This window comes from Euprymna scolopes, chromosome 20 (assembly GCF_053919585.1).
Source record: "Euprymna scolopes isolate OS-2025 chromosome 20, ASM5391958v1, whole genome shotgun sequence".
Classification (NCBI taxonomy): domain Eukaryota; kingdom Metazoa; phylum Mollusca; class Cephalopoda; order Sepiida; family Sepiolidae; genus Euprymna; species Euprymna scolopes.
Window position 1 is genome coordinate 19,403,350 of NC_136501.1, and position 13,677 is coordinate 19,417,026.

Genomic DNA, 13,677 nt, shown 5'->3' on the forward strand with positions numbered 1-13,677 from the left:
TGTTTTATTTAAGAGTTTCAGTTTTACAACTGATGACGGAGATGCTGTACTGTCAGTCGGAATACAGCAGGCAGGTGAACTGTCAAACCGGTACCTTCAACCCGTCAGACAAAAGCAGCCCAATCCAATTGCATTGGCATATATGACACTCAAGCACTCCTAGGATGCCCACTTTTATGGGATGGGAAGGTGGTAGTTGCGGGGAACAGCATTCATTGCATAGTAAGGAAACTAGGTCAAACATTGGGTGTTTCTGTTGAAACATTATTCAGAAAATTAATAAAAAAATTAAATAAAACAAATAACGATGAAACATTATTCATAAAATTAATAAAAAATTAAATTAAAAAAAATAACGATGAATTTAAAACAATTTTATAGCAAATTCTTTAAAAGTTTAGAATTTAAAGAATTGATTTTAAAAAATGTAGATTTTTTATCAATGAAAATTCAATGCACAACGCATTGTTTTGTTTTGTTTTTTCTGTCTGAATAATTTTATATAAATTATAAAGGAAAAGATGTCACTTTTTTTTTGATTTTAAAAAGAAACTATAATAAAAAGTTAGTCTTCTCTCAACGTGACGTTTTTTTTTTAATTATTAAATAAAATAGTCCATTTGAAACTGTAAACAGACAACCATGTTATTTACGTGATTATTTTTTTTTAATTTTTGGACAGGAAATTATTTTAATGATTTTTTTACTGATAAAGAGCGACTATAAAGGGAGGTAATTCGTTTCACATTAATTAATGTTTGCGATGATGATGATAGTTTTTTGTGACACTGAATGTACAAACAAGTAAATTAATATTTAGATTATTTATTTTTCTTTAGACAAACCTTTTCAAGCTTTCGAAAACTTATTCGTATAGATTCACACAACTAGCCTGCTCAATTGAACTTACAATCCTGGCCTTTATAACTCAATTATTTGATTGTTTGTCCTGAAGTGCATTGAAATAACTAATCTATTTTATTTATATATTGATAAATTATCGAATTATATTTTCATTTCTAGATAATTGATCTGATTGATTCAAATCTGAAGGTTGGCACTCGATTGGCCATATTTGATCACATCCCCAGCAACTTCCCATTGGTGATGCCATTGCAAGAAATCATTCCAATTTGTAAAAAAAGGTTTTTCTTTGTTTTTATTTTTTCAAATCCGTTTCTATCTTTTTTTCTTTCAAAATGTACTTCATCTGAACCAATCATAAATTTTTAGGTCAGTAAGCGCAGAAGGTCGAAGTTTATTGATCAGCTTTTAAGCTTACATTTTGTATTTATTTTTATTTTTCCATTTTCAGTCAAGACAATTTTCATTTTAGGTCAAATTTTTCTTCTTTTTTTTATTCCTATTTTTTCTTTCATTTGTTTTTTTTTTTTGTAAATTTTAAACTCGTTCTGTCAATTAAAATCTCTTTTGTCTTTCTTATTAATCAAGACAATTATCATTTTAAGTAAAATTTTTCTTTTTTACTCCCCCTCCCCCCCTTTTGTAAATTTTAAACTCGTTCTGCTCTTTTTTCTTCCTTTTTAGTCAAGACAATTATCATTTTAGGTCAACTTTTTCTTCTTTTTTCTTCTTGTTTTTTTTTGTTTAAAAAATTCATTCTGCCAATCAAATATTTCTTTTTTCTTTCTTTTTAATTGTCTTTTTTTTTCAATCGCTTAAATGCTTAATAATGATTTTAAAAATAAAAAAAAATCTGCCTTTTCTGCTTCTTTTTCGTTCTCTATCTAACATAGAACGACACCATGTTATAAAGTCCCCGTTGGTGAGCACTGAGTAACTCATTAATCAAAATTACATTTCCACTATTTTAAACCTGAAAAACTACTCATGCATAGATTTATATTCCTAAAAATAAAAATTGCTACTGCATATAAGGCTACAAATTTGTCACTTGGTTCGCGCAAGTTTGAGGTCAACATAGCAAAAGACTAGAGGAAAAAGATAAATATGAAGGGTTTGAATGCAAAACGCTATAAATCAAATTTGTTTAAATTGAGACTTTAAAAATAAAGGATGGATATAATAAATCTAGACTTGGTCAAAGAATAAACTTATTTTATTTGAAATCAACAATATATCATGTCGGTATTCTGCACAGCATGATATTGGGATTTGGTTGAGTCTTGAATTGCAACTATTTTTGAATTTACAGCTTCGTAATTTAAAAAATCGCATTTATCGTGTTTTGCATTAAAACTCTCACATACAAGTTGTTGCAGCAAAAATCCGACATTTGAAAAAAGAAAATGAAATAGGTAATAAAAACAAAAGTTGATATGTAACATGGCCATTAAATAACTCATGTGCCGAATCAGCATTTTAAGGTGTGACGTCATGCAATGGAATGTGTATACAGGCATAAAGATCAGAAGAAAGGAGGGAGATTAAAAAGCGATGAAAAAGGAAAAGACATGATGATTGGAAAATTACACTCGAGAAGCACACAAGACTTGCTTTTATCCTTTCAAAAGCCAACCAGCTGTGTCTCGTACTGTACACTGATAGCCAGTTGTGCCTGGTGCTGTGTATTGAGAGCCAGCCAGTGTGCTGGTCAGAAAGAGAAACCATACTGGTGTTAAATACATGTCCGTGACTGGAGTGGTAAATGAAGAATATAAATTAGTTTTTCTTTCACCTGAAAAGTTTGTGTCGAAATTATCATTTCTATTGTGACTGTCTATACATACAACGGTTCAGTTAGAGAGAACAACAATTTTAGATATATACATAGACTCGACAGCTGTTTTAGCAACAGTTAGAGTTTCATACTATATTATTTTATGATTGATGACCATCTCAAGGCAACCACGAAATGAGTCACACACTTTGGCGACCATGTCCTTATCTAAAGCAGCAAACGCTTCTATAATGGCCGACTTCAGAGAGTTGATTTGGTGTGCTTGTTGGTCTTGGCCTTGGCCTTGATCACACATTAGAAAAAATAGTCAAGAAGATTGCAGTTGGATAACGAGCAGCTAAATTGACTAACGACAATGATTTTCAATATGGACCAAGAAATGTGCTTAATACAGTACAGGGAGAACAATAAAATTGTCACTCTAGAAAAGACAACATGATTCCATTTCCGTTTTATGTTCCTTTCTACACGCACATTTATAAATTTCTAGAAAGAACCTAAATTCCTTTTCCTCTTCACTTGCATGTGGTCTGTAACCTGTTCCCTCAGTATTTTTTTAAACCAAATCCTGATGATGTCCCCTAAAATAAGGACGAAACGTTGATTATCATTTATTTATTTTAGGTTTTCCTTTTCATTCGCATAACTTCAATCATCGTGTATATTTTATATATATATATATATATATATATATATATATATATGAAATGACCGTGCCTGTGTGTGTGTCTATGTACATTTCCCTATGCAATAACTCTGTCAATTTTCAGTCTACAGACTCGACATTTGATATACAGTGTACTGAGATTTGGGAAAGTCTTTGTGATCGGTTTTCGGCCAGAAATTTGGCTGTTAAGGGGGTCAAAGTACAACGATTTGACCTTTGAGAACTCTACCAAACTCCTCCGACAATTTTGGGTCTAATCACTTGAAATTTTAGATATAGGTTCTTTGGACATGGATCTAACTTAATAACTTTATTTGAGCCCAAAACAATAAATTTTAAGGGGTCATAATAGGGATCAAAGTTAAAAAAAAATGGACCACTTTTTTTTTTTGCTCAACATACACCGCCAAACACCCGGTCAACGCCGGGCTGAAATGCTAGTATATATATATATATATATATATATATATATATATATATATATATATAAAAGTATATTTTTCAATAAATATTAAAAAAAAATTACCTGCAGACATTAGCGTTTCATACTTATGCAATCATCAGTGCAAGAAGTGATAATTACTGCTGGGTGTGTGATTCTAACTCAGTCAACAATGTCAACCTTGGCTTTGCAGACAAGCATACTTCCACTCTGACATCAGGAATTAATATTTAAGTGGAAGTTAATTAAGTTACTTGTGAAAGCATCTAAGTGGGCTTGCCATAATTATAATTATATAGGAGATTGATAATTATATAGGAGAGTGAGAAAGAATGTAGTCGAGAAAGGGAAATCAGAAAGTAATAATGACTGATACCATTCCTTTTTAAGTTTCGTATATTCTCTTTAAACAGTTCCAACATGAATTTATTTTGAAAAACTTGTGTTCAGAGTCTTTGCATATTGGGATCTTAATTGAAAACATTTTATTCAGCCAAGTTGACTTTTAGTGCAATGTCAATCTAACATTTCCAGTTCCATTTTATTTAATCTCTCCCAAAATAAAAGGCTGAGTTAAAGGTTTTGGAATGTTTGTGTACAGAGTAGAACGATACACGTGTCCCCCCTAAAGAAAACAACACTACAACTTTATTTTTAGACTTTTATTGAAAACATCAATTCAGGTTGCTTGATTATGTATTGGAACTGACATCTATTCAATGCAGCTGCCTTCAGTCTCAATCACCACCTCGATACAGGGAGCATGCCTTTTTCACAAGTGCTGGTGGAAGCATGGCGAGTACTCGGCGAATGGCAGCGATCAGGCTGGCTTTGGTGTTGTGGGAGGTCATGTTGGTGATGTTCTTGACAATGTGAGGTGCATTGATGTGGCCCTCACTTGAAACCACACCAAAGACCATAACTGTGGGTCATCCGATGCATTGAGCTGTGCCCTCAAGCATTGAACCGTCTAGATTTTTATTTTGAGGGTCCTAGCAATGGTCCTATTTTCATAACTTGGATCGGTAGAGAGCATGAATTGTACAGCGGCGCATCTCCGATCTCACTTGTTGAACATTGTGCCACTTTCAGACATGATAGAAGACTCCCATCGCTCTTGGGATTTGTACACAACTGGTTAACTAGTAGATGATTTGCAACAAAAAAGAGGACCAGTTTTCATCAAATGGAAATGGAATCATGTGGTCTTTTCTAACAACTTCCTATCCATTGTTCTGCCGATAAACCCGTTTCTCCTTTCGTTTGTCATTCCTCTTTTTCTCTTTCTTTCCCTCTCCCAACACAATAATACCTAAATGTACATGTAAGTTCTCATCCATTTCCGTTTTGTATGTGGAACAATAAAATTGTCGCCCTAAAAAAGACGTGTTAGAAATTTTTTTGAATTTCTAACGCTGAGAAAGAAACAACTTTTTTTTTATCAAAACAAACTGGTGTTTTTTTTTTTTTGGAGGTGTAATTAAAACCCAACAAGTCATTGCAATTAAAAAAAAATATTTTAAATATATTTTCAATTACAAATACAATGAAGGTAAATAGTCTTCAATTAGGTTCTTTCCAAAAACGTTCGTTCCGGAGAGTGTTCTTTTGTTTTGTTAAAGAAAATTCAGTTGTTTTGTTTTTCGAGTAAAATAGTTTCATTCCTTCCAGCGAATTGGTTTCTGCTCTTCTGAGGAAGGTTCACTTTTTTTTTTAGTCTTTTATTGAGAGCTTCTGCTCAACAGTTAATTTGCATAAGTGGCTTTATGCAAATTGTCTTAAAGTCCGTATCAAGATTATTTCTAACACATGCTTCCATTTCCATTTGATGAAAATCGGTTCTCTAGAAACAAAAGCTTTCTCAACACATAGTAACAGAAGCAAATCTCTATTCTTTTCTGGAAAATTGGGTTTTATTCAGCCACAATGATTTTACTACGACCAAAGTTACGTCGTCGTTTCTCATTACCGTAGAAGGAGGGTGGCGGGGTTTTTATTTTGTTATGATTTTAGCCGCCATTTGCTTCTTCTCGTCGCTTCTACGAGAACTCTCTCGGATCCATTTTCTGTGAAACCCATAGACAGACATTTTTGATCTGCTTTCTCTGACACCCAGAATCAGACTCTCGTAGATCTCATCCGACCATACCCCCCCCAAATCGCGTTTCACGAATCGTTCTCTGACATTGCAATCTGATGACATCATGCCATCGACTCGTCTCTCTAAGATTATTATGGAACTGTTGATAAAGAAAGCGATCTACAGCTATGCTCGCAAAATAACTTCTAATCTAAAACCAATTCTAATCTAAAACCACTTCTAATCTAAAACCAATTCTAATCTAAAACCACTTCTAATCTAAAACCAATTCTAATTTAAAACCAATTCTAATCTAAAAGCAATGAGCCTCAATTCTCAATTCTATACATTGCATTGGCTACAACTGCCAGTCTGTCTATGTCGGCCCATTATACAACAGTCAAACGACTTATCAGAATTTTGATCCCAACTTCGATAATTGTTTTAACTTCTTCATCTGTTTATTTTAAATTCATTAAATTAAAACTTGTTCTTTTTTTTTTCTTTGTGAGTAAAAAGAATGTTCCAGGTTTCTTATTTCTGATATGAATTTTTTGTGTAAACATGAGCTACGCACGATGCACATTTCTCGTTACCTTAAAAGGAGGGTGGTGTCTATTTTGCTATGATTTTAGCTGCCATTAGTTTCTTCTCGTCACCCTCACAAGAACTCTACCCAATCAATTTTCTCTTGTATCCAGAGACAGACTTTTTTGAACGGCTCTCTCTGACACCCAGAATTAGACTCTCTGTGATCTCGTTTGAATCTTCCATCAAAATCATGTTCCACAAATCGTTCTGTGACGTGGCAGTCCGACGCCATGACATCGTATTAACGACTGCGCTGCCTGTTCGACCAATCTCTTTAATATCATTATGACACTTTTGATAAACAAAAATAACCTGCCTGTGTTAATAGCTTTTAATCTAAAAGAAAATGAACTCCAATTCTCAATTCTATATATTACATTGGCCACAACTGCTAGTATGTCTACATCTCGCCGATTATACAACATTACGATGAATGTGTAATGTAAGTCTTAAAGACTGGCTTAGATCTGATAACCTCAGAGGGAAATTAACTGTAGATAGTATAGAGAAATGAGCCATTATTGAAAATTCATGGATTAAAGAAATTAATGTGACCCTTTCTATCTATTCCTTTTGTCAAACAATAAATTCTTAACTCGAATATATGTGTCTATATTTTTGATTTTCAGAATTTAATTGTGACCACTAAACTTTATATATATACATATATATATATATATATATATATATATATATATATATATATATATATATATATATATATATATAATGTTATGGCTTGCAATAAGCCACAAAGAAAACAGAACAACGGAATAGAGTTTAAACAATGTATTACTGGAACAACATCAACGTAAAAAGGTTACAACTGAAAAGAGTAGTAAACGTCACCGAGCAGGCGAGGGTCGCTCTGGTGTTTAATCCACACCTGGGATCAAAAGGTCTATGGTTTATATAATGGATAGAACAGTCCATTTGGAGGGTGATTCCTCCCCCCTCCCAAGCTGATTTCCGCGGTTGAAGATCAGTATTTCTTCCTTTTGGGGCAGACCAAGGGGTCTGTGCGCTTCCTCTTTCTGCCGGAGCATCTCGGTTCTGACATCCCTTTTGGAGAGTCTATGTCAAAACAGTCATACACAGTTTCAATCGCCCCACTGCCGTCCTGAGGTGGGTCCTGTTGATCCTCGTAGAAGCGTTTCCTGATTTGGTTCCGGTGTGTCGTATGTTGGAACTTTGGGCCCTGAATGATGTATGTAACATGGCCGATTCTTCATAAGATCGTGCCCTGTTCCCAAAAAGAAATGTTATTTTTAAAATGTCTAAAATACACGTTTCGTTGGCATTGTAGAGGTTCTGTTGTGTACTATGTGTTTGGGTAGCAGTTTATCAAATACGGATTTTATTTTCCGTCCAAACATGATTTCTGCTGGGGATCCCGCATCTGGTTTGTTCAGATTTCTCATGATTCTGTAAACCTGCAGAAATCGCTGAAGGGCCTCTTCTGTCAGTGTTTTTGATGCCCTTTTAAGCGTATCGATGAAGCGTTTGGCCTGGCCGTTGCTTCTGGCGTGGTACTGGGGTGTCGTAATATGCTTGACTTGATACGTCCCATAGAATTCTCTGAACTCTGTTGAGGTGAACTGTGTAGTGATGTCGCTAACCAAACAGTCTACAACCCCAAACCGTGTAAACAATTCCAATAGAAAATTTGTCATTGTTGCCGTGGTCGGTTTTTTGCATTTTAGTACCTCTGGCCATTTAGAGTAAGAGTCAAATACTATCAGGTAGTAAAAATCCTCCGCAGGTTCCGCATAATCGATGTGGATCCTCGTCCATGGTTGTTCAGCCTTAGGCCAAGATTTATATGTTATCGGTGGTGCTTTTGCAGTCAAAGCACAGCCTTTGCATCTGTTCACCATGTCGGTAATATCTTGGTCCGTAGCTGGCTTATAAACAAAACTTCTCATAAGGTTTTTCATTCTGTTTATTCCTGGATGCCCCATGTGAAAATCCCTGAGAATTCTTTTTTGAAGGGATTGGGGGATGACAACCCTTTCACCGTATAACAGTATTTCATCGCAACCAGAAAAAATGTCTGAACTGGTGTCACCCAGTGCTAATTTCTGCTTCGTGAAATTGTCATTTAGGGATTCTGACTTAATTTCCTGAAGTGTGACTGGCAATTCGCGGATAATATTGTTTATCATGGTTTTTACATCATTATTCATACGTAGTGCTGCGATTACTGAATCTTCAAGAGGTTCCATTTTGTCAGGAATCAGTCTCGATAGACCGTCTGCATGGGCTAGTTGTTTTGAGGGGAGAAATTGAATTGTAAAATTATAGTTCAGCAGAATAGTCCCCCATCTTAATAGTTGGTTCGTAGTGAATGTTGGAAGTCCTTTTTTTTTTTTATCCAAAAATGGATATCAACGGCTTATGGTCGGTTTGTAGAAAAAAATGTCTTCCGTACAAGAACCGGTGGAATTTTGAAAGTGCAAATATAATTCCTAGGACCTCTTTCTCGATCTGAGAATAATTCTTTTCCGCTGGCAAGAGAGTCCGTGATGCAAAAACAATAGGCTCTTTCGAGCCATCCAGCATTCGATGTATCATGCACGCCCCGACGCCATATTGACTTGCGTCGCTAGCTACTATTATGTCCAACTGCGAGTTGAAATGCGCTAGGAATAGTTTTGAAGTCAGGATTCTTTTTATTTCTTGGAATGATGTCTGGCAATCTTCTGTCCACGCCTAAGCCTTATTCTTTTTCAACAAGTCATTAAGTGGTGCGCGCAATTTGTGCATATTTGGAATGAACTCCTGGTAATAATTTACCAAACCTAAAAACCTCTGCAATTGAGTTATGTTTACTGGTGCTGGCATTTCTTTGATAGCGGGTGCACTATCTGGGTCTGGGCGTCTGCCATCTTTATTGATTATTTGACCCAGGTATTCAATTGTTTGTAAAAAGAACTCACATTTATCTGCTTTGATGTTAAATCCATAATCTTGTATTCGACTGAATACTTGTCTGATACGTTTTTCATGTTCCTCCCTGCTTTTGCTCGCTATGATAATGTCATCAAGATATGCGATTGCGGTGTCCATTACTTGCTGGGACATTGCGGGTGCCACCTTGATACCAAATACGAGTCTTTCGTATCTGTACAAACCCTGATGAGTGTTAATACAGAGGAGGTTAGCGCTTTTGCTGTTTACCGGAATCTGTAGGTTAGCATCGCTTAGGTCGAACTTAGAAAAAAACTTGCTGCCATTTAATTTCGTGAACACTTCTGGACTAGGTAATGGATAGTGAAAATCTTCTAAGGACCCGTTGAGTCCGGTTGCGAAGTCGACGCAAACGCGAATTTCCCCGACCTATTCTTTATGTAAACTGCTGGAGCAGCCCACTCACTATATTCAATTTCAGCCAGTATACCGATGCTTTCTAATCTGTCTAGTACCTGATTTATTTTGTTCAGGGAAGCGAACGGGACATCACGTTTCTTTTTAAACACCGGTTGTGTGCCAGGTTTCAACTTAAAATCTGCGGGCATTTTTGTACATCTCCCCAAGCCAGGAGTAAATACGTTTGTGAATTCTTTTTTAAAACAAGTTATAAGTTTCTCCATTTCTGCTGGGCGGGTTTCTATTTTCTTGCAGAATGTGGATATAGGAAGATCCCAGAGACGAAACTCCTTCATGCTGTCAGAACCGAACAGGTTCTCACTATCTTTTAGCATATACAATCTTATTTTTTTTTGTTTTCCCACGTAAAGTGACGTTTGTAATTAATTCACCTTCAAAACTAATTTTTGTGCCATTAACGGCCGTCACCATTCAATTAGTTTTTAACATAGTCGGGTTTCGTAATATTTTCCCCGTTTTGATATTATTGAAAGATCCGATCCATTGTCTAATTGGAATTTAATAGCCTTGCCAAAAATGTTAACCGTTACATATTTGCGTCGATTTTTATCTACGACGTCCTTAGTTCTGGTTTGATGTACATGGCTTCTATTCTGCGTTTTCCTACAGGGCGAACTTTTATGACCGATCTTATTGCATAAATGGCATCTTTTTGTTAAAAATGGGCAATCCCTTACCCAATGTATTCCAGCACCTCTGAAACAAGCGCTCGGTGCTTTTAGTTTTTCTGAGTTTTGGTGGTTAGTGTCTGTGTGCCATTTCGACGGTTTTTTCTTAGTTACTTTTTTATAGTCGCGATGCCTGCTTCGATATTTTTTGTATCTTTTTTTATAATTTCTACTTTTTGACAATCCTCAGTCAATTTTTGAAGTGTTAAGTTCGGTTCATTTTCTAATTTTGTAAAGACTCTGCGCCCGATTTCCGCATCTTTTCCCGAGGTTAACCCTTGTGCAAACACAAGACATTTAAAATTGTCTGCTTTTAGTTCAGACAACTTAAAGTCATCACAGTGTTTGTTCACTACAGCTGCGTAGGTGGCAAAATCGTCATCATCGTCTTTTAACATCTCCAACGCTTATGGAAAAGAGACGAGAAAAGTTCTGTTAACAAATTTACCGTCCCATTGAATGATAAATCTGCTGTTTTCCGAGGCAAGATGTAATCCACGAATTTATCATGCTCAGCTATTTCCAATTTTCGTAGTAGAAGTCTGGTTTTCTTTTGATCAGACCAGTTGTTGCAGTCAATATTAAAAAATCTTCATAACGCCGAAAATATTCTGCGAATGATTTTTCCTCTTCCTCGTATTTAAAATTGTCTATCGCGATCCATATTGTATTCTGAGAAAATGCTGAATTGCTTTCTGCATTCGCATTATTTTTAACAATTTCTGTAAGTAATTCCTCTGTTTGTAATTGACGTTCGGTTAACTGTTTTTCGGTTTGTATTTGACATTCTGCTAAGTGTTTTTGCAATTCCTTTTGCTGTTCCTCGAATTGTGACTAACGCTTTGCGGCATCGATATGCAACTTGGTCAAATGTTCCAACGCTACTTTCAATTCGTCCATTTTGCTTTGTCAGCATTAGCAATTTCAAAATGTTCGCTGAATTTTACAAAACCGTTTTATTCTTTCTTATTTCTTCCCCCAGACAATAAAACGAATAGAAAGAAAACATAAATATATAAAAAAGTTCATTGTCTAACGAAAAAAAAAAATCAAGTGTATATTTTTCTCCAGAGAAAAAAAAGTAACGCCCGATTTTAGCAGCGAAAACCAAAAGTGACGAATTCTTTTTCCAAAAATATAAAAATGTACCTTTCTAAGTTGTGACGAACCTTTTCCTTTTTGCAAAAGTACAGCGCTATCTTTGAAAGTCGTGACAAACTTTTCTTTTCAACTCTTTTTTTCTGTAATGATCTGCGTTTTTTTTTTTAAATTACCGTGAACTTTTCAGTTGCAAGTGTTATGTTAGGCACTTCCTTAGGCTTGAGAACATTTGAGTCCGACGTCGTTAGTATTTCAATGCGAGTATTTTTTTTTCAATGTCGTTACTGGTTTCGATTTTAGTTTGCTCGTTCAATCCAAGTTTTTTAGATCACTGTTTTTAAACGTGAGTACGTTCTCCGAATCCAATGTCACCAGTGTTATAGCTTGCAATAAGCTACAAAGAAAACAGAACAACGGAATAGAATTTAAACAATGTATTACTGGAACAACAACGTAAAAAGGTTACAACTGAAAAGGGTAGTAAACGTCACCAAGCAGGCGAGGGTCGCTCTGGTGTTAATATTTATTTGCATAAATATACACAAAATGTGGCACAAGGCCAAAAATAGGGGGGGGGGTTAATGTGGACCTATCTAACATAAAGTTAACTTAACTAGACTCTTTCACCAGAATACCAGAATCACTCTATGGGAATCCTAATTATAACCCGAAAAATGATATATACATGATGTGGGGGGGGGGGCTAAAAATTTTATATACAACAAGCATGAAATATTTACAATGAAAAAACAGTAGTTAGTAAAAGAGCCCCCCCCCCCACTACTAAATTGTGGCAGATAGAAAGCTTTGTCAGTCGAAAAGACGCAGGTCCACATGAAAACTGACTTTATTGAATAAACACCACAAAGACGACCTGCATCACTGACAAAGCAGTCCATCCGTCACCTAATTAGGGTCGGGAATGGGGGTTATCGAACCTAAGGTGGAAAAAAAAAAAAAAAGGGGGGGGACAAGGGCAAACTAAAAGAGGGACTGGGACGATGAACACATACATACTCTAGCTAAGTTAAAAAATCAAACAATAAAGCCTAACTAACCCATACTAAACTAATCGGTCCGATACTGATGTCTTGTTAGTTCAGGATACCCAAAATCCTTTTTGACCTAAATCAAATCAGAAACGAATTCAAGGCCAGCTCCAGTCACTCTACACAGTCGCGAAGCTTTCACCCACCTTTCGTTGAAATTTACAGGAGTGAGTTTCACCTTCTCCAGCTTAATTCGCATTTTCAACCGATGCTTGAACATGAGAACAAGCTGGGGAGCAGTGAAGGTCTCATCTCCGTAAACCTCCTTCTGTCGTGTCGACCAAATCACGCCTCTCATAACAGCTAGCAAACACAGAAAAACATAACGTTCCTCTTTCTTCATACTCGGCGCCCAATTGCAGCACGGGGAAACCGCATCCAGCACAAAAAAACGCCCGTTCAGTATGCGAACCGTGAAGCTCTCAACTAACTCACATAACGGTCGAACGATAGCGCAGCGGAAGAAAGCATGGTTTAGGTCTTCCTCCCATTCTCCGCATCGGACACAACTAGGTGTCATTGTAAAACCCGCTATGAAAAGTTTTTTGTGAACCCAGAGGGCATCTCGGATTACCAGCCAGGTGAGCGATGCCTCGTAGTTATCGAAACAGCTCAGCCCGGGCGCCCAAGGCCACATCGAGCGACGCTCCTCATTCGTGAAACCGAACTCCTCAATCTTTTCGTCTCGGACAGATCCCCTCACTAAAACCCTATATAGCGCTTTGCGAGACAACAGCCGGGTGTCAGAGAGGCTTTCATTCACCCGTTGAAGGAACTTCAACGCCTGTCGACACTCGCGATAGAAATGGCATTCGTTTCGGGGCCTCCTGCGTGCCTCCCCCTCAGCCGAATGCACATTCTCCAAAGCCGGAAAGGCTTTCTTAGTGTCTTCCATCCAGAAGACACCGTTCCCTAAGTCAGGTGTACACATTCGGTCTAGGTATATCAGCCTTAGAGTGTGTCTACGTATTTTGATATTCGGCATACCCAGACCGCCTTCAGACGGATGCAGGCAACAGATCTCCCG

At 36.5% G+C, this 13,677-nt stretch overlaps 1 protein-coding gene across 6 annotated transcripts in view; it reads left to right on the top strand.

Annotated features, from left to right (window-relative positions):
* Nucleotides 1-13,677, top strand: part of LOC145241348 (uncharacterized) — a 256,339-nt gene that overhangs the window by 192,673 nt on the left and 49,989 nt on the right. For all 6 annotated transcript variants that reach the window (XM_080104215.1, XM_080104214.1, XM_080104212.1 and 3 more), the window contains one exon: nt 1,024-1,145. In XM_080104215.1, coding sequence (XP_079960341.1) covers nt 1,024-1,145 — 122 coding nt within the window. The remainder of the gene's footprint in view (nt 1-1,023; nt 1,146-13,677) is intronic.